The sequence below is a fragment of the Malaclemys terrapin genome, chromosome 22 (assembly GCF_027887155.1).
Source record: "Malaclemys terrapin pileata isolate rMalTer1 chromosome 22, rMalTer1.hap1, whole genome shotgun sequence".
In the NCBI taxonomy this organism is placed as follows: Eukaryota; Metazoa; Chordata; order Testudines; family Emydidae; genus Malaclemys; species Malaclemys terrapin.
Genome location: NC_071526.1, coordinates 9,931,927 through 9,952,102, shown reverse-complemented (window position 1 = coordinate 9,952,102; position 20,176 = coordinate 9,931,927). Strand labels below are relative to the sequence as shown.

At 48.2% G+C, this 20,176-nt stretch overlaps 1 protein-coding gene across 1 annotated transcript; it reads right to left on the bottom strand.

The window, feature by feature from the left end:
* Positions 1-8,510: 8,510 nt before the first annotated feature.
* On the bottom strand, positions 8,511-19,588 carry KDF1 (keratinocyte differentiation factor 1). Its single transcript, XM_054012037.1, has 4 exons — positions 19,518-19,588; positions 11,090-12,204; positions 9,716-9,790; positions 8,511-8,807 (listed from the first exon to the last, which is right to left on the bottom strand). Exons 2-4 carry the CDS (start codon positions 12,183-12,185, stop codon positions 8,725-8,727), a joined length of 1,254 nt encoding a protein of 417 aa, XP_053868012.1. The 5' UTR covers positions 12,186-12,204; positions 19,518-19,588; the 3' UTR covers positions 8,511-8,724.
* Between the last annotated feature and the right edge of the window lie 588 nt (positions 19,589-20,176).

Sequence of the window (20,176 nt, the reverse complement as noted above, 5' to 3'; positions counted from 1 at the left end):
GTAGACACTTCCTGTGACTAGGAGTCATACTTCACATGATGCAAGTAGGCTCCCAAAAGCCCTGTTACATTGGCTGAAAAACATTTCCAAGCTAAATTGCTAGCAATGCCTGATAATGGCGAAAGCTTTAGACCTCCCCCAGTACAGGTTGAGAGAATCTGGAGAGGGGCACCTAACCTTTCAACTGCTTTGCTACAAAAGCAATCAATCACCCGGGTCAGTGCTGCCACCCCTTGGCAAAGAAAGGAGCATTCAGCGCACAAATATGTTAATACTAGTCACCATTCCCAAGCAGGTTTAACTTGAAAGGTGGTTTTCAAGATAGGGGCAATATCCCCCGGCGCTCTCTGCCCTGCTGTGTCCACTCAGAGTGCATGCAGGAAGCACAACAAGATCAATCATCCTATGGCAGGAGCTGGAGTTGCCTAAGACAAGCGTGCCTCCAAGCACTAGAACTCTACAGAAAGCGGCCAGGGGAGCTAGCCGTGCGTAGGTGACAGATAAGAGCAGGAACACCAGAAGCAGCCCAAGACCCATGAAAGATCTACTCAAGCCTTTGGGTTCATGGTTCAACAATGGTTCCTTAGGTCAGCAATTGACCATGCCTGTGGAGGGGTCCTGCACCTCTGCGGCTGTGTCTACACTGCAGCTGGGAGCGAGGGGAGAGACACTTCCTAGCAGGGCGCTAACAATAGCCATGTAACCATTGCGGCTCTGACTCTCAAGTCCACTTGACTTCCTAAGCTTCAGAGCCTGAACTCCAGCCCAAGCTGCAACGTCCCGTGCTACTTCTACTGCGCTAGCTCCGGCCCTGCTCGAGTCTGGCTGGCTGGGCTGGGAGCGCCCTCAGCTGCCATCCTCAGCTCTTCCCTCCCCACAGATTTAGGCAAAGCCGTGAAGAGATTGCAGAGGCGTTTCCAGACTGAAATACAATTCTCTCCCCCTCCCACTTTCCTTTTTCTAACACCAGCCCCTGGCTTAGCTTTTTAAGCTACACGCAGGGCCGGCTCCAGGCATCAGCTGAGCAAGCTGGTGCTTGGGGCAGCATTCTGCACAATCCTAGGGCGGCATGGCCGCGGGTTTTTGTTGTTGTTGTTCCGCTCCGGCCGCCCTGTAGGGGGCGGTGGCGCGGAGAACCAGAGCGCCCTGCAGGGCAGTCCTCTTCCTTCCCTCCTCGCAGACCGGAGCAGAACCCTCGCGGCAGGAGGCAGCGCAGCGGGAGGGGCCGTGTGGCAGCGCCCCTGCTGTAGCCCTGGCCGCCCCCTTCTCTCTTTCTCCCGCCCGCTCCCTCCCCCTCTGCCGGTCCCCCTGCACCCGCGCTCTGGTTTTTTTTTTGCTTTGCCGTTCTGGCCACCCTGTTTTTTTTTTTTGTTTTTTGCTTGGGGCGGCCAAAAAGCCAGAGCCGGCCTTGGCTACATGTTTAAACAGTCCGAGAAGCAGCCCAGGCAATGGTACTACTTTATAAACAAACTATTAAAGAGCAAAGCCCTGCAGGAGAAAGAACAAGTACTAGGCATTTAAAATCGTTGCTTTTTACCTTGAACAGAGGCTGCAGCTCCCACTTTAAGGGGGGAAGCGAATACGGACTGGGCTGTGAAAGAATCAAAGTAGAACAGTCCATTTTCCAGCATCACTTTTTGACCACCTGGAAAGAAACTATTCAATCATTTTCAAGAGGTGGGTGGGTGGGGGAGGAACATGGCGTTTATTTGCTTTTCTTTGCATGCTCCAAACCGTAATTAAAAACCACAGACCTGAGTTAGGGTTGCCAACCCTCCAGCATTGTCCCGGAGTCTCCAGCAATTAAAGATTAATCTTTAATTAAAGATGTCATGTGATGAAACCTCCGGAAATACATTCAATCAAAATTGCCACCCCTAACCAGAGACTGTTCAGTCACAGGAAGATCAGTCGCTTTTTGCTAACTTTAACAAAATAAAAGTGAATCACTGTCACGAGGTTTGAAAGCAGGGGCCTGTGCATATGGAGTTGATTTTTGCACAAGGATGTTCTAGATTCACATGTATGCAGAGGAACACAGCCAGGATGAAGGTGCTACCATGGTTGCTCAGGTCAATGACCTGCATGGTACTAGGTTTCTGCTAAGGGCACAGTCATGTGACAGATCATCAAATCTCTGAAGAGCACCATTAGTTGGTTTTCCAATGGTGATTAAGACACATGCTCAGCGGAGACTTGCTATTTATTTCATTGAAAACTTAACCAAAAAAATCAAAATGTCAACGGTGAAATAAAGATGCTGACTCAAGCTCCCAAAAGGAAGTAAATTCACAGGTGGTTTCTCAACATAACCTCAGTCCTACTCCTGTTGATTTTAGCTGCATGCATGTTCATCATGAAGACCGGTTCCTGTTAAATCCACAGATATTGATGTAACAGGTGAGAGACAATGGGATCGCACTAACACTTCGATTCATCATGAATCAGACTCTCTTTTAAGGAAACACCCATAAGTTAAGGGTTTTGTGAGCTCTCAACTGAGGGGTGGGAGGGGGAAAATCCTCTCTCATGAGTGTTCATTTAGACATTGGAGGTAAATGTATGTTAAAACCAGTCTGCCTAAAAATCCCCTTCCTCTTGGGTTGCTCAGCTCTTGGTCTCTTGTAGCGTTATAGTACTAGTTCCCTAGTCACCATATTCTTCCCAAGATCACTTGCCCCATTCAGTACCACGCCCAATACTGAAACTCAGAGTGGAGCCAGATGCAGCAACTAAGACTAGGTCGACCCTGACAATTGAATGACAAAACTTGTGTCTTTCAGAGGTGTTAAAAAAAACCAAAGACACAACCGGGCAAGACAAACGTTTTGCCACAACAAGCACCAGTGTGAACAGCGTGTTGTTGGCAGGAGCGCTCTCCTGCCGACAACGCGAACGCCGCTCATTGGGGGCAGGAGGGCCGACAAACAGCGGCCACACTGACCGACTTTTAGCAGCACGGCTGTAGTGACACAGCCATGTCGCTAAAAGCTGTGTAGTATAGACACAACCTAAGAAATTGCTGGACAGACAAAAACATGACAACTCTTCCGATAGCAAAAAGATATTGCAAATTCATTCAAGACCCAGGCATGAATGTGGAGAACACAGCAGACCAAAAACAAAGTGACACACGGACTTGGGAGTGAGAATTTAAAGCACTTTCACGGCTATTCTACAAGGAACCAAGAAGTGAGATGGATGCATTGTCAGATCTTTATTTTAAACAGTCTAAGGTGGCAGTAGACATCCTAGTTACTCCCTAGAAATATTCTTAGAACAGCAATTAATGAGGGTTTGGAACCCAGGGCCAGCTCGGTATGATTACATGGCTCTTTGGGGCAGGGACATTTTTCACCATGTGTGTACACAGTGGGTAACTTGATGGGCTCCCCCAATTGTGGGTGAGGCCTCTAGTCACGGCTGCAGTACAAATAAGTAATAACCTGAGTCACAGCTTTTAGGGTGGCCTGGTGTGTCAAAAATATGCCTGATCACTAGTACAAAATGAATGGAGCAATTCTGTAGCACTCAGCCATTCCCCACCACTAATTCAAAATAAGCTAACCCCAATCAGGAAGCTGGCAAAACAGAAGGGAAACCTACTTGGGTCCCATAAAGCAGCTAAAAAAGAGGAGTAAATTAATGAGCATTAATGATCTGGAGGATGGCATGGACTGCACTCTCAGCAAGTTTGCAGATGACACTAAACTGGGAGGAGTGGGAGATACGCTAGAGGGTAGGGACAGGATACAGAGGGACCTAGACAAATTTGAGGATTGGGCCAAAAGAAACCTGATGAGGTTCAACAAGGACAAGTGCAGAGTCCTGCACTTAGGATGGAAGAATCCCATGGACTGTTACAGACTAGGGACCGAATGGCTAGGAAGCAGTTCTGCAGAAAAGGACCTAGGGGTTACAGTGGACGAGAAGCTGGATACGAATCAACAGTGTGCCCTTGTTGCCAAGGCAGCTAATGGCATTTTGGGCTGTATAGGTAGGGGCATTGCCAGCAGATCGAGGGACGTGATTGTTCCCCTGTATTCGACATTGGTGAGGCCTCATCTAGAGTACTGTGTCCAGTTTTGGGCCCCACACTACAAGGATGTGGAAAAATTGGAAAGAGTCCAGCGGAGGGCAACAAAAATGATTAGGGGGCTGGAGCAGATGACTTATGAGGAGAGGCTGAGGGAACTGGGATTGCTTAGTCTGCAGAAGAGAAGAATGAGGGGGGATTTGATAGCTGTTTTCAACTACCTGAAAGGGGGTTCCAAAGAGGATGGATCTAGACTGTTCTCAGTGGTACCTGATGACAGAACAAGGAGTAATGGTCTCAAGTTACAGAGGGGGAGGTTTAGGTTGGCTATTAGGAAAAACTTTTTCACTAGGAGGGTGGTGAAGCACTGGAATGGGTTACCTAGGGAGGTGGTAGAATCTCCTTCCTTAGAGGTTTTTAAGGTCAGGCTTGACAAAGCCCTGGCTGGGATGATTTAGTTGGGAATTGGTCCTGCTTTGAGCAGGGAGTTGGACTAGATACCTCCTGAGGTCCCTTCCAACCCTGAGATTCTATGATTCTATGATTAAATGGCTCGTCCTAGAGCAGCTTCTTGTGAGGGGGCTGCCCTGTGATTAGCTGGCTGCAAGCTGTCGGACTCCCTTCCAAAGCCGCTTCGAAACAGACTGGCATAGTGGAGAAGACATTCTGTGGCCAGAGCCCAGTTGCAGGACCCGGATGAGAAGGCTATTCGGAAAGCTGGCTGCGAACAGCTCTGTTCACAAGAGAGGTTCTTCCCTGGCCGAGCCCTTCCAGCCAAGGCCCACCGCCAGCCTAGTACAAGGATTTTTTCCTCCCTTTATATTTTTTAAATGAAAATGAAGAACCTTAAAAAGGAAGGCTGTCTCCCTGCAGGGGTCTGACAGGCTATTTAGTGCTGGTGGAAGATGGCAGCTTGACAAGCCTACAGTCTGATGTCCTCCACTTAGCCCAACAGGAACCATGCCAGTAAATGCAGTGCAAACGTCTTTCCCTGCACCGCCACATGGAGGGCCTATCTGCAGGAGCAAGTGGGGAGTTTGGGCTCACTCTTTTGCCTCTCTTTTGGCTCCCAAATGGAATGGGGGGGTTGTGCAGGGAATCACTGGCTTGACAGCACCCAGCTTGTTTCACACCAGCCATGCAACAGTGGGGAGTTTTCAATCACAACTGCCAGCAGCACCATTCAAACGGCAACTTAGAGGCAGAAAGTTGCCAGATCTCAGGTCAGACTGAAAGGCTGCCAACAACCCCTGACCCCGCAAAGGGGATTACCCTCCCCCCCCCCAAACCAACCACCTTCCAAGCCAACAATCGGGTCTCACTCAATGGAGCCCCACTGCCACTAGGAAGGGCCTTGCAAAGAGGAGAAAGAAGGGTCTGGCACCAATTCTTACCACGCCCCCATACCTTTGAAAAAGTTTATTACAAGGTAGTTACCCTATAAGCAGCCACACTCCCTTGTCTAATGACAGAGCTAGAGAGACCAGGGAGTTCCTTTGATTGACCATCTCCCTCCCCACCCCAAAAAAGGAGAGTGACAGCAGGTGCAGGAGCAGGACTTTGCAAACTAGCTGCTGGTTGAGTAACTGACTTTAAAAAGGCAAAACTGGTCCTTCAAGTCAGAGGGTCAAGAGAACAAAAAACTCTGACCTCCCTCCCCACACCCTTCATGAGGGTGTGGCTACTCCAGATGGATTACATCAGTACAAGATTTGGGCGGGGAGGGGGGGGAAGAGACACACTGTAGAAAAGATTGTCCCCACTTTGGCCTCAGTTCTGTAGAATTGTCAGTGACAGGCTCCCCTTTATTAAACCCCCCCACACACACACACACTTCCCTGCACACAGACAGCTCCCAAGAGGCTACTTTATTTACACAGACCCCCCATTGCTCCCCAGACACCAGGCTGCATTAAATTAACTGAAAAAAAAAAAAAAGGGGGGGGGGGCACAGACTTAACACAACGGTCAACTGCAAGAGAAACTTCTAGCTGGAGCACTGCTGTCTGCCAGCTGCAGGGCACTACACACTCCCTTCTCTCCCAGACCCTTCAGCAAAGGCTGTGCTTAAAATCTGCTTCGAGTTGAAATGTAAAGCATAATTAAATAGGGAGCAATTAAAAAAAACAAAAAAATGAGCAAGACAGAGTCAAACATAATATACAACAGGTTTGCCGGTTTCAGGGATAGTTTTACACCTCTAACACCCACCTTTTTTTCCACTAGGCGTTTTAATCCACATCCATTGTCAGGCACTATTGGCTGTACAAACAGTTGTAAAAGTCTGCTATTGCATCTGGGCAGCAGCCATGGGCAGGTCTTCGTGGAACTGCCTCGTCATAGGTGCTATATGCAACCTACTGCCCAGTTTGTCCCAGCAGTAGGCACCAGGCTACCTTGTCACGGAAATGTCCATTTTAAAAAGTAAACTTATCCAAGTACATATTTACAAACTAGTTCAGGAGTCAGCAAGGCCCATCAAATGTAGTATGCGAAATATTACGTATTTACAGTCACTCTCTGTTTGCCAGGAGTCCTAGCCACTACTTTGGGTCATGAACAAGAGGGAGGGCTTTTTTTTTTTTTTTTCAAATTTACACTTCATTGCTTTAAAAACAAAGCCTAAGGAAAAACAATCAACTCACCAAAACCTTAGTGGCTCCTGCATTGCCAGACCATCCCTCTGAGCCCGCCAAAGGCCCGAACGTGGAACACAGAGCCACACGAAAACACAGCCAAATGTGGGAGAAGCTTCAAAGTGCTGTGGGATCGGTTATTTAGCCTAAATATCACTGCCAAGTCAGCGCCGATTCGTGAGCCGGTGTTTCTGATGTTTCAAGGGATATGATTGAATCTGTATTTTTTAAAAGCAAGTGATTTACAAGAACAGCAAGTAGGTCTGAGTGGGACTTAAATGTGGCTCAGGCGAATGGCGTGTTTCACAGGGGCTCTGTCCACAACTGGCAGCTATATAAGCCCTACTTAGTGAAGTGAGGAACTAAAAGCTCCAAATCTTTGAAAAGCACAGGAAGCGAACACAGACTGCGGAGTCCCAACCTACAAGCTCAAGACACCTTCCCTTAGCTTAAGCACAGAAGTGCGGCCTACACCAGGGCCAGAGCCCACCTTTGCCACTCTGTCTCTAGCAGCACTGGACACTTCGGTTTCATTGCTGGTTAATGCCACCAACGAGCATTTCCTATTCCCCTGCTAAGGCACCGAAGTGTATAAACAAATCTCATGGCTGGGTGTGTTCACTTCCTGATAAACGAGCCAGTGGAGATGCCAGCGAGGTGCAGCCCTCAGGCTTCTGCAAAGCTGCAGCCCTCAAGGTCACCCAGTTTGGTGCCTTTAGGGTGGCGACACTACCTGTTCTTTTGTAACGGGATGCAGGAGGGAGGGCACCACTCCTAGGAGAGAGGCTGAGCATGCTGAACACCCCTGGGCGAAGGGGAGTGAGAGTCACACTTACACAGGAATAATCAGTTCCCTACATATACTTCATGGAGAGTTCCCCCACAAAGCCCTTCTCCTGCCCTTTAAAGGCAACAGCGAAGTTTTCCAGGGAGCATTTCTAAGGAGCATTTAAGATCTCACACACAGGCAGAGTTACAGGGAGGACTGATTTGTAATTTTAAAAGAAGTCTGGTCTTTCGCTTACCTGCCAAGACCCAAGTTCAGAGCTTTCTCCAACAGTTAACATGACCACCAAGGGCAATGGGAGCCTCGGCAGATGAGTGAGAGAAAAGCTGATTGGCAAACGAGTTATAAATCAACACCTGTGTCTATTTAATACCTCATGTCAGTGGTTCTCACCAGACTGGCAGTGATTTAAAGTTGTTATTCAGTGGTTGCATGATAACCTGAGAGACCAGAGTTGGGTCTCAGTCCAGTTAGTCTCATCAACAAGTTGTCCACACTGCAACTAGCACTAAATTGGCTTGGTTGCTTTGTTGGCATCCACTACAAAGAGGCCAAAGATTAAACAAACCCCGGAGGCTGAACTACCCTCTCTTTTCTGAGGTGTTCCCTCCAGGACAGGCGTAAGGCACTTTGTCAAGAAAGCTTGTCTGGCTACTGTGCATAGAGGACTCAGCCTCTGGGACCATCAAGGCCAGCAACAGTAAGTAGAGATCTGGGATCTTAAACAGCTGGGTGTTCTTACAGCCTTGGTGTTCACCTCAACAGAATTGCTACAATGGAAAGACATTCCTGGGGTGGGGGAAAGATCATCAACAAAGCTACACAATATACATTAACATCTACAGTGCCGGAAGGGCAAAAACTGTACAGCTGACTTTTGGCGCTGGGCAACAGCTGGATGGCTGGGTACTAAAACTGCACTCCAAGCGTGGAAGTAGAACTGCACGTTCCCACAAAGGCAGAACAAATTCCCTTTGTCAGGATCCCCTGGTCCATCTTCTGTTCCCAGAACTCACGTCCCACCGTCTGAGTAAGTTCACTAGATTCATGGTCCATTTCCTCAAAGTTCTTTTATGATCCCCCACATAAAAAAAATCCAATGCGCCCCACAGATTGAGGGGCAAGTTGAACTTTAACAAGGGAAAAAGAGAACTGAAGAAAATAAAGTGGCATAGCACATTTTATATTAAAAGAGAGGAGGAGCTCTGTGTGCCGTAAGGCCCAGCGACCTCTCCCGCCACAGAGCGCTGCCTTGGTCCATTATCCTAACAGTAAACCTGAAGCAGCGGTGCTCCAGACGAATCAGTCTCTGTGTCCTGGTAGGAGGAAGCTCTGCTCATTGGAGACCCTTGAGAAAAAAAAAAAAGGGGGGGGGAGAGGGTGGGAAAGGATAAGTTCACATAAAATGGCACAAACTCAGCAGCAAAATCCTCAGGAGCTAGACAGATACAGCTGCCACGAAGGGTCTTGCGTTCTCAAATACGTATCTCGTATATATCTCGAGGGAAGAGAAAGCAGCATGACCCCCTCAGGCAGGGGAATAGCCCAGAGTATCAGAGGCAACTTTCAGAAGAGATCCTGTCACTTCACACACACAGGGGAACTAACAGCTCAGCCTAAGGCCGCTCTCTGATGCAAAACATTCAAAGCAACATGGGAGAGGAACAGAGCCCAAGGCATCTGCTGGTAAATAATTCCCCCCTGCTGCTTCACTTCGCTGCAAGTTACCCTCAGACTGAAGTCAAAATCCCATCCTAACTATGCTTTCACTTCCCTTCAAACTTTGTCAGAAGGTTTGGGGACTGAAAACCCTCAGGAAAAACCCAAGCCTGAGGGTTTTCAGTCCCCAAACCTTCTGAATTATTTTCTCAGGCCCCAGGAGAAGTGTGGGGAGGGAGTTGTATAAACTCTGATCTTTGTTTCCTTCTCTTTTGCACCAGTAAAGGTCTAAATGAGGAGCATCATGAGGCTCAAGCACAGGTTCAAGGCCACCACCCTGCATTTCTAGAGTCCAGCCGTAAGCTTCACAATACCCCGAGAGGTGGGTACTAGTCTTGTGTTACAGACTGGGAACTGAGGCCATGTGCAGTAGGGGAGGTTTTGGGAAGCTCCCTCACCACTGCAGTATATCTGGGGACTATCCTGGGTCCTCCCAAGGAAGGAAATGGCCTCTATTCAATAAGTGCCACCTCCCAAAGTCACAGCTGGAAGTTGGAAGAGCTTTTGCTTTCTGACAGAGAGACACGGAGGTGTTACCTGCAGCGCTGAACGGCCTCATGTTCCTGGCTATCACATCTGCTGTGGTTTCCTCTGATATCTGCACAGCCAAATCTGGAAAGAAAATTCAGAAGTGCTGAGAGGGGAAAGACTGAAGGTGTATATGGTGCCATGTGCAGACACAGCTGCCAGCATCATAGAACGCTCTCTCCCCATAGCCACTATCACTTGCACGTATCCAGCTGGCTATCAGGGCTAAGCTCACTACTTCTTTATTCTTTAGGTTTACGAAACATTCTTGTGCCTCTGACAACTATTTAAATAGGCTAAAGGAACAGCACCCCTAAAACTACATAACCAGCCAGCCCAAAAAGAGAATAGTCTTACTCTTTCCCCATCACATCCAACAATATTTGCTTCTTCAAGAGCCCTAAGACAGCGCGCCTTGTGGCATGTCCTGCAGGTGAGCAGTTTCAGGTACTCGGACAAGGAGGGGTGCATATTCCAAAGAAAGAGGCCCTCACACTCTGTCGGCAGTTTCCCCCTTTTCTTTCAGGGTTAGGCAGCATTTGAGATACTTGCAGGTAACTAACACCTAAGAGAAGAACAATAGGGGACAAGCTAGTGACCGGCCTCAATGTGCAGTTAAGTCTGGAAGTGTATCAGGTTACGTTACTGGAGTCTAAGTTAAGGGTGAGAGTGGGGGAAGGAAAGGCTTTCCGGAAGCGGAATGAAAGAGATTAGAAAATTAACATGGTGAAACCACCCCCCAGCCCAGCCAGCTTTCCAAGGTTGTTGATAGACAACAATTGTTTCAGAGTTGTTACTGGGTTGGGAAAGTTCCTTCATGCTACAGGCAGAGAAACTGAGATTCCTTTGGCTTGAGAATGAGGCATGGGGAAGAAAGCATCAGGAGGTGAACATTATCCAAGAACAACATTGGTCAAAGCTTAATTAAGAAGGCCAACTTACTAGCCTTAGTGGAAGTGCTCTGGCATATGCCAGATCTGATCATCCCAGTGACCTGAGTTTGACTCATGGCTTTGCTTCCTAAGATGGGGTTAGGGAGGCGAGCCAGGACTAGTGTATGGCCAGCCCCTTATATCACTCAGCGCAAACCCCTCTGGCAGAGTAAAGTATGGTGAGTTATGCAGAAGGATAATAGCTGCAAAGTGGGTTCTCAGGGACATGGGTAGTATTAAGTGGCCAACTTCAGGGTTTAGAAGGGGAATGAGATTCCCCCAATTCAGGAAAATAACCTTGATGCTACAGTTCAGTTTCCAACTCTACTCCCTGCAAACTCCAAAGCAGGAGCTCTCACGAGTCTGGGGTTCCATATCCCAAGGTGAACCCAGCTCTCAAACACAGGGAACTGAGCTGCAAAGCTAGTGTGGACAAGGGACTTGCACGTACCGTCTTGGCTGGTGATTAGGGACTCCAGCATGGTTTCATTGCCGCTGTCCGGTGGGTTTCCTCTGCTTGCCTTCTCCTCATGGCTCTTGGTGGCAGGAATGGAAATGGGGGGCCGGACCCTGCTCTTCCGGGTGCTGATACGTATAATGCCTCGGACTAGCCGGCACTCAGCATCCTGCTCATCCAGGTTGTAGTCCTGAGTGATGCTATTGATCAGGTCTGAGATCTTGTTGGTCTTCTCCAGGAAGACAGTGTCTGACGTGCACTTGGCCAGCTCGTCAATCTGGTGGACGCTGAAGAGCTCCGTCAGTTTCTTGAAGATCAAGACATCGATCTCTTTGCTGGACATAGAGCTGCTCAATTCACTGAGATCCAGATCAGACTCGTGGAAGGAGTAATACTCCTCCGAGCTCCGGTGGCTGCTGGGGAGTGGTGGCTTTTCTATGCTGTTCCTGAAGGTCTTCTCTGGCAGGGGCTCTTTGTAGCACGAATCTGCATCTGTATGGTTGCCAGGGCTCCGGTTCGGATAGACAGGGATCCCCTTCAGTTTCACATCTGGGTAACTGAAACTGCTCCCCATAGTGTTCTTTTTGATCTGGTTCCCATTCTTTTCAACGGGGGAGATGTTGGCAGGGCTGTTGCTAGGCACACGTCCATTTTGCTCTCTGTTTCTTCCATCATCAATCGAAGTCTCAGTGTGACCCAGGCAGGGGATGTGAATGCTGCAATTCTTAAAGCAGCCCCCACAGGTCACTATACAGCAGAGAACAGCCTTGGAGGCGTTCCAGGCCTGAGACAAAGAAAGACAGCACAAGCTCTGGGTCTGGGGAGCCTCTGCTGTGCCAGAAATAAAGGTAATTGTTTCTGCCTCCCTCCCATTGGAGTCTTTGAGGTCAGCTTTGCGGGCTCTCCTGTCCCGGGCTTGCTGTGCCAGCTTGCGGCTCTGTTTGAGTTCAGGTGTGGATTTGCTGAACACCTCCAGGCTGATGTCACACTCTTTGGATGGGCTGATCCTTTGGGGCACAGCATCCTGGTGGGACAGGTTCATCCGGTGCTTGCTGATTTCTTGGGGGTGTCTTGTTCTCCTGCCCAGCATGGCTCACCACCTCAGGCACCTGAAGAACAAGAAGGTCTCATGTCAAATGTAGAGCCATTGTCACAGTAACTTTGTCTCCAGCCTGCGTCTAAGAATCCTCAGAGAAGGACGAGACCTGGATCATCTAGCCCAGCGGTTCTCAAACTGTGGGCGGGGACCCCAAAGTGGGTCATGACCCTGTTTTAATGGGGTCACCAGGGCTGGCGTTAGACTTGCTGGGGCTAAAGCTGAAGCCTGAGGGCTTCAAGCCCTGGGTGGCAAGCCTCAGGCTTTGGCCCGTGGTGACAGGGATCAGGTTACAGGCCCTCTACCCAGGGCTGAAGCCCTCGGGCTTTGGCCATACCACCCCGGGCAGCGGGACTCAGGCAGGCTCAGGCTTCAGTCCCCCCTCCTGGGGTCATGTAGTAATTTATGTTGTCAGAAGGGGGTCACGGTGCAATGAAGTTTGAGAACGGCTGCCCAACCCCTGACCAGGGCAATGTTCCCTGCAGTGCCTGTACTCATGCTTTAATCATCGAGTTTTAAGTGCCTTCCAAAAGGAAGCACCAAGCCAGAAAAGCCACTTATTTTTTAAAATGCTACTTTTAGTGGCATCAGAGTCACTATAACCTTCAGAAGAGCTTCCCCAGGGCAAATGGAGGGAGATTCAGACTCTGAAGTTGTTCAGAAGGCGGGTGGTGCCAGTTGGCAGTTTCCCTTTACACATTCTACCTTCTTTTGAACAATTTCCCTTTCGTCTTGCATTCTTTGGGCTTAAACTAGGCTCTAAGAATAAGCCATATCCATTTCAAAACACATCGTGCCTAGGAGGAGATGACAACTAACTGATCATTAGACAAGCAGCTGACCAAGACAGTGAGCTCTAAGCTACTTGGTGCTAAAGCAAATTCAGGGGATTTGGCAATGGTGGCACAGCTGTTGCTGAATGTGGCTGGCAATCAGTGTCATGTCATATGCAAAAAGCACTGAAGGAAAAACTGATTTTGTTTCTCTTTTCATTTCGATTGCAGATGTTTTCAGGGAACTGAATGTAGATGCCAAATTAGTCTCAAATCAGACCTCCGGAGTAAAGCTTTGATGTGGCTTTTACATACAAGTTCAATGTCACGCTGCATGTGACCATTACATTGCTCTACCCTTGAGGCCTGGGCTAGCAGTGGCTACCACTGTGGCAAATGAAAAACAAACAGCCTTAAAGGGTACAACTTTCCACCACTCCCTGATCTCCACACACCCTCTTCGAATGCAATATGCTTAAATTTAGATCCTTGAATTTACCAAATGAGAGTCGAATATATAAGTCCCCATGTGTTATGAGGAAAAATAAATTCATGCAGCCCAATGCTTGAACCAAGCTATGTCAGTCTCTCCCTCTCTGTGCTGTTGGGTGGGAGGTATAGTTCAGTGGTTTGTGCATTAGCCTGCTAAACCCAGGGTTGTGAGTTCAATCCTTGAGGGGGCCATTTAGGGAACAGGGGTAAAAATCTGTCTGGGGATTGATCCTGCTTTGAGCAGCGGGTTGGACTAGATGACCTCCTGAGGTCCCTTCCAACCCTGATATTCTATGATTCTGTTATTGTAGCTATTTTCTCCCACTCTCTTTGGGTTCCAAAGCTGTCCAGTAGATATCAACTCCCAGCCACTGGATCTTGTTATACCTTTGTCTGCTAGATTGAAGAGCCCAATTTTTTGTTCCAGAAAGTGGAGGAAGTAACCAGGAGGACTGCCATTTTAGACTTAATTCTGACCAACAGGGAGGAATTGGTAGTGAATCTGAAAGCGAAAGGCAATGTGGGTGACAGTGAACATGAAGTGATAGATTTCACGACTCTAAAGAAAAGGAGTGAAAGCAGCAGAATGAGGATAATGGACTTCAAAAAAGCAGACCTCAACAAACTCAGAGAACTGGTAGGTAGGTCCCATGGGAAGAAAATCTAAGGGAAAAGGGAGTTCAAGAGAGCTGGCAGTCCCTCAAGGAGACAATATTAAAGGCACAACTGCAACCTATTCCGAAGCAAAGGAAAGATCGGAAGAATAGTAAGAAGCCAATATAGCTCCATTAGGAGCTCTTTAAATAACCTGAAAATCAAAAAGGAATCCTACAAAATGTGGAAACATTGTCAAATTGCTAAGGAGGGGTACAAAAGAACAGCACAAGTATGTAGGGACAAAATCAGACAGACTAAGGCACAAAATGAGTTACACCTAGCCGGGGTCATAAAAGGCAATAAGAAGAGGTTCTTTAATTACATTAGGAGCAAGAGAAAGATGAAAGAAAGTGGAGGTCCTCTACTTAGTGAGGAAGGAGAACTAATAACTGGTGACATCAAGAAAGCTGAGGTGCTTAATCCCTATTTTGCTTCAGTCTTCACTAAAAAGGTTAATGATGACCAGATACTCAACACAATTAACATTGAAGGAACACAAGCCAAAACAGAGAGAGAACAGGTTAAAGAATATTTAAATATGTTAGATGTATTCAAGTCAGCAGGGCCTCATGAAATTCATGCTCGGATGCTTAAGGAACTAGTTGAAGCAATCTTGGAGCCATTAGCAATTATCTTTGAGAACTCCTGCAGGATGGGAGAGGTTCCAGACCAAGAGAAGGCTGAACATAGTACCTATCTTTCAAAAGGGGAACAAGGAGGATCTGGGGAATTACAGACCAGTCAGCTTAATTTCAATACCTGAAAAGATACTGAAGCAAATTATTAAATAATTTGTAAGCACCTGGAGGATAAAAGGTTTATAAGGAATAGCCAGCATGGATTTGTCAAGAACAAATCATGCCAAACCAACTTAATTTCCTTCTTTGGTAGGATTACTGACCTGGGGGAAGCAGTAGATGTGATATACCTTGATTTTAGTAAGGCTTCTGACACAGTTCCACATGACATTCTCATAAGCAAACTAGGGAAATATGGTCTAAGTGAAATGACTATAAGGTGGGTGTACAACTGATTGAAAGACTGTACTTGAATAGTTATCAATGTTTTGATGTCAAACTGGGAGTTCCACAGGGGTTAGTCCTGGGTTCTGTACTATTCAATATTTTCATTAATGACTTGGATAATGGAGTAGAGAGCATGCTTATAAAATTTGCAGATGACACCAAACTGGGAGGGGTTGTAAGCACTTTGGAGGACAGGTTTAAAATTCAAAATGATCTTGACAAACTGGTCTGAATTCAACAAGATGAAATTCAGTAAAGACAAGTGTAAAGTACTTCAGTTAGGAAGGAATAATCAGATGCTCAACTACAAAATTGCTGAAAAAGATCTGGGGACTATAATGGACCACAAACTGAATGAGTTGTCAATGTGATTCAGCTGCAAAAAAGGCAACTATGATTTTGGGACGTATCAAAAGGGCGTTTATGTAAAACACAGGCGGCAATTGCCCTGCTCTGTTCGGCACTGGTGAGGCCCCAGCTGGAGTACCGTGTCTCATTCTGAATACCACAGTTTAGGAAGGATGGGGACAAATTGGAAAGAGTCCTGAGGAGAGCAACAAAAATGATAAGAGGTTTAGAAAACCTGAGCTATGAGGAAAGGTAGAAAAACTGTGCATGTTTAGTCTTGAGGAAAGAAGGCTGAGGGGCGACCGGATCACTCTTCCAATATGTTAAGAGCTGCTATAAAGGAGGAGGGTGATCAATTACTGTATTCTCCATGTCCACTGAAGGTAGGACATGAAATAAGGGGCTTAATCTGCAGCAAGGTGAGATATTAGGAAAAACTTTCTAACTATAAGGGAGTTAAGCTCTGGAATAAGCTTTCAAGGGAGGCTGTGGAGTCCTCATCTTTGAAAGCTTTTAAAAACATGTTGGACAAACACCTGTCAGGGATGGACTTGGTCCCACCTCAGTGCAGGGGGATGGACTTGATGGCTTCTCGAGGTCCCTTCCAGCCCTACATTTCTATGATTCTACTATCAAATATTTGCTCCCTATAGGTACTGGGATCAAGTCACCCCTTAGCTTCTCTTTGTTAAGCTAAACAGATGGAGCTGCATGAGTCTGTCGCTATAAGGCACGCTTTTCAATCCTGTCATCGTTTTTGCGGATCTCTTCAGAACCCTCTCCTATGTATCAACATCCTTCTTAAAATGTGGACACCAGAACTGGACACAGTATTCCAACAGTGGTCATACCAGTGTCAAATACAAAGGTAATAGAACCTCCCTACTCCTACCCTAACTAGGATGACCACTGCCACTTTTTAAAGTAGTTCTGCCAAAGTAACAGACATGGGGACTGGGAGTGCTTGGCAGATATTTATACATTGGAGATAAGCTTCCCTAGCCTTTGTTCCGCTGTTTTCCATGGACATTAGCCTTGGCTGATACTTATGTATTTTGCAGTGTTGTAGCCGGGTTGGCCTCAGGATATTAGAGAGACAAGGTGGGGGAGGTAATATCTTTTACTGGACCACCTTCTGTTGGTGAGAGAGACGAGCTTTTGAGCTACACAGAGCTCTTCTTCAGACAATCTGGTCTCACTTATGTATTTTATAAGATTAACACATACCCTGAGAGTTCCCCTTCCCTTACTCCTAGACATTTTAAATAAAAAAACTCAGATAGCACCTTTTGAAAATCAGGATAAGCACCCCCAGCTCGCATTGCCTTCACCGGGAGCGGTGGGTGCTCGGCACTTTTGAGTCAGGCCATCAGCTTTTGCTCACTTTCATCAGGTTTTCACGCACCAAAAAACCCATCTGAGCTGATCAAACTCTCCAAGTGGAGAGCCATTACTGGTCAGCAGGATGACAGATTACTCATAATACAGAGGTCATGTTAAAAGAATGACATATATCCAAAGCCCATAAAGTAATGGTCATTTATATAGCGCTTAGTATCCCGAGGTTTCAAAGTACCTTATAAAGTGGATATTATCTCCACTGTAGAAGAAAAAAAATGAGGCACAGCGGTTAAATGACTTATCTAAGGTTGTGCAAAATGCAGTGTCAGGGATAGAACCTATCTCCGGCTCACACCCTGTGCTCAATCCATTAGATCACAGCTGCACACTGTATTCACCACAAGATCACAAGTTTAAGACTATAAAGACTTCTCAGCCAACACAGATATCGAACTATGGTCAAAGCCCAACTACCAGGATTCCAGAGACGTGTTCCCTTTGACTAAGCCCAGATGCTAAATTGTAACCAGCTGCCTAACAATGGCAAATAAATATTTGGGTTAAAACCCACTTGCTAAATTGACACTGAAATTGAAGTTGGTAACCTTCTTCCTCCTCAAGCATCAGTCTTATTTGAACCAACACGGTCCTTCTAAAGAGGTTAAGCATCCATTTCAGATGAATGGTATTTGTGAGTAGTTAGAACATCATTATCCAGGATTTAAGATCTTCCTTGCTGAGAGGGAGAGGAGAGCTCCTTCGAGATCAGTTATAACAGGGGTTCTCAAACTGGGGATCAGGACCCCTCAGGGGGTCATGAGGTTATTTCATGGGGGGGTCACGAGCTGTCAGCCTCCACCCCAAACCCTGGTTTGCCTCCAGCATTTATAATGGTGTTAAATATATAAAAAAGTATTTTTAATTTATAAGAGGGGGGTCGCACTCAGAGGCTTGCTAAGTGAAAGGGGGCACCAGTACAAGTTTGAGAACTAGTGAGTTATAAGAACTAGCTGAATTATCTACATCAGTAAACCAATAACCAGGCTGGCTACAGCCTTGACTCATCCCTATCTAGTACTGGAGAATTTGGAAACACTGGATTAAAGGGGAATAGAGGGTCCTGTGGCACCTTTAAGACTAACAGAAGTATTGGGAGCATAAGCTTTCACGGAAAGCTTATGCTCCCAACACTTCTGTTAGTCTTAAAGGTGCCACAGGACCCTCTGTTGCTTTTTACAGATTCAGACTAACACGGCTACCCCTCTGATACTGGATTAAAGGGGGCCTTTCAGAACATCCAAACTACTATATTTCAAATTTAATCCTTTCTTGATTTCTAATGTGACCAGCATCCAAACACACAGAACCCTCAATAGCTTTTACAGTTTATTCAAAAACCACTCTGCTGCCATGGTTCAAACCTGCTTTACAGTGGTTTTGCTGACAGTAGATTGGGTCTCAGGATATCCAGGTTCTATTCCCAGCTCTACCACTTATTTGCTGGGTGACTTGGGGCAAGTCACCTTGCTGCTCTGTGCCTCAGTGTCCCCTCTCACCTCACATCTATCTTGTCTATTTAGATCATAAGCTCGTCTCTCACTATGGGTTTGTACATTAGCACAATGGAGCTGCCAATCTCAATTGGCATTCCTAGACACCACTATTGTACAAATCATAATAAACTGTTCATTCTCCTGAAGATTCACTACAAAGTTATTTTCACATAAACGGAGGTACATCTACCTCTGACACAAACACCTTGGGCATTCCCAATAACACAGCATACTGATACTTTTTAAAAACTTAACTAAAAGTATTTTCCAAGGAAAGAGTAACAGACATGCATCTAGTGTAGCGCTGGATCTGTAGGGATTGTGTCTGCAACAGCTCTTTCAGAGCACAGGGCACGAAGTGGCAAAGGCTGCACTGGAGTTTGTGGTTCCAGTCAATCACATGCTTCCTAGAAAGCTGATCCAATTTCTTGAACACACACCCGATCGGTCATCCCACCTGCAGCTCAGAACCCTCCCAAGCCCAGCAACACAAAAGTAGCACAACATGCATGTCACACACACCCCCACCACCAAGAGCGAGCAGGTTGGCGGGGAGGGGGATACAGAGCGTTTAGGTGAATGTCATATTATGAAAAAGGGAGCCTGATGGGGGGTGGGGGGAAAGATGTTGGAGGAGGAGGGTTGTCACAAGTAGGGGAGACTGGTTCAGTGGGGAGGTGGAAGGAGAGGTCCCCACGCCTCAAGGCAGGAAGGAATCCGCTGCTTTGGCTCTCGCTAGGCCAGTGGTTTACAACCTCTGGTCCGCGGACCCCTGGGGGCTCTGCACACTGTGCCTAAGATTTCCAAAGCGGTCCGCAAATGAAACCCACCGCCCCAGGCAAACAAATCAGCAGCCACCGAGCGGGTGTGGGAGAAAGCCCCAGCTCCAAGGGACCCGCGCTCCCCCCAGCACCCAGCCCGCGGGAGTGTCCCCCGGCATGGGGCTGAACCCCTGGGGTGCCCCCCCCGCGGGGTCGCTGAGGTGGGACTGGGGCGGGGTCCGCCCCCCCGCAGTGTGTTGGGGGGGAGCGACCCGGGCAGGGCGGGGCCTGCTCCCGCCGGGCGCGGGGGGGTGCGGCTCCCCAAGCGGGTCCCTCCCGCCGGGGGGTCGGTGGCCAGGCCCGGCCCTGGAGTTACCTGTGCCGAGCCAGGTGAACGGCGTCCGGCCCCTCCCTCACCTGGGCCAGGTGAGACCATGTGACCTGCCGCTACGGGCTGCCGCAAGGGACACGGTTCTCGGAGAGGCGAAGCTCCTCCCCCTCCCCTCCGCGGACCAGGGCCCAGGGACTGAGCTCCTGTGCCCTGCACCCAGCCTCTGTCTCCCCGCGGGGACCTCCCCCTTCTCCGGGCGGGGCGGGACCCTCCCAGCCACCGAGCCCCGGGATCCCCCGGACCCCGGCCACTGATTTCCTCCCCCCTCTGGGACTGACACCCCCCAGACACTGACACCCCCGGGACCCCCAACCGGGATTGACCCCCCCCAGACACTGACACCCCCGGGACCCCCAACCGGGATTGACTCCCCCCAGACACTGACACCCCCGGGACCCCAAATCGGGACTGACATCCCCCCGACTCCCCCCCCAGAAACAGACCCCCTGGGACCCCCAATCGGGACTGACTCCCCCAGTTCTCCCCAGACACTGACACCCCCGTGACCCCCAATCGGGACTGATCCCCCAGACATTGACACCCCCCGGGACCCCCAACTGGGACTTCCCCCCCAACTCCCCCCAGACAGGACCCCCAACCGGCACTGACCCCCCCAGACACTGACACCCCCAGGACCCTCAACT

Coding starts and splice junctions, on each gene's coding strand:
- KDF1 (XM_054012037.1), bottom strand. CDS start 12,185: ATGCTGGGCAGGAGAACAAGACACCCCCAAGAAATCAGCAAGCACCGG. Junction 9,791..11,089: donor CCTAATCACCAGCCAAGACG/GTACGTGCAAGT, acceptor TTTTCTTTCCAG/ATTTGGCTGTGCAGATATCA. Junction 8,808..9,715: donor GAGGCCGTTCAGCGCTGCAG/GTAACACCTCCG, acceptor TTTTTTCTCAAG/GGTCTCCAATGAGCAGAGCT.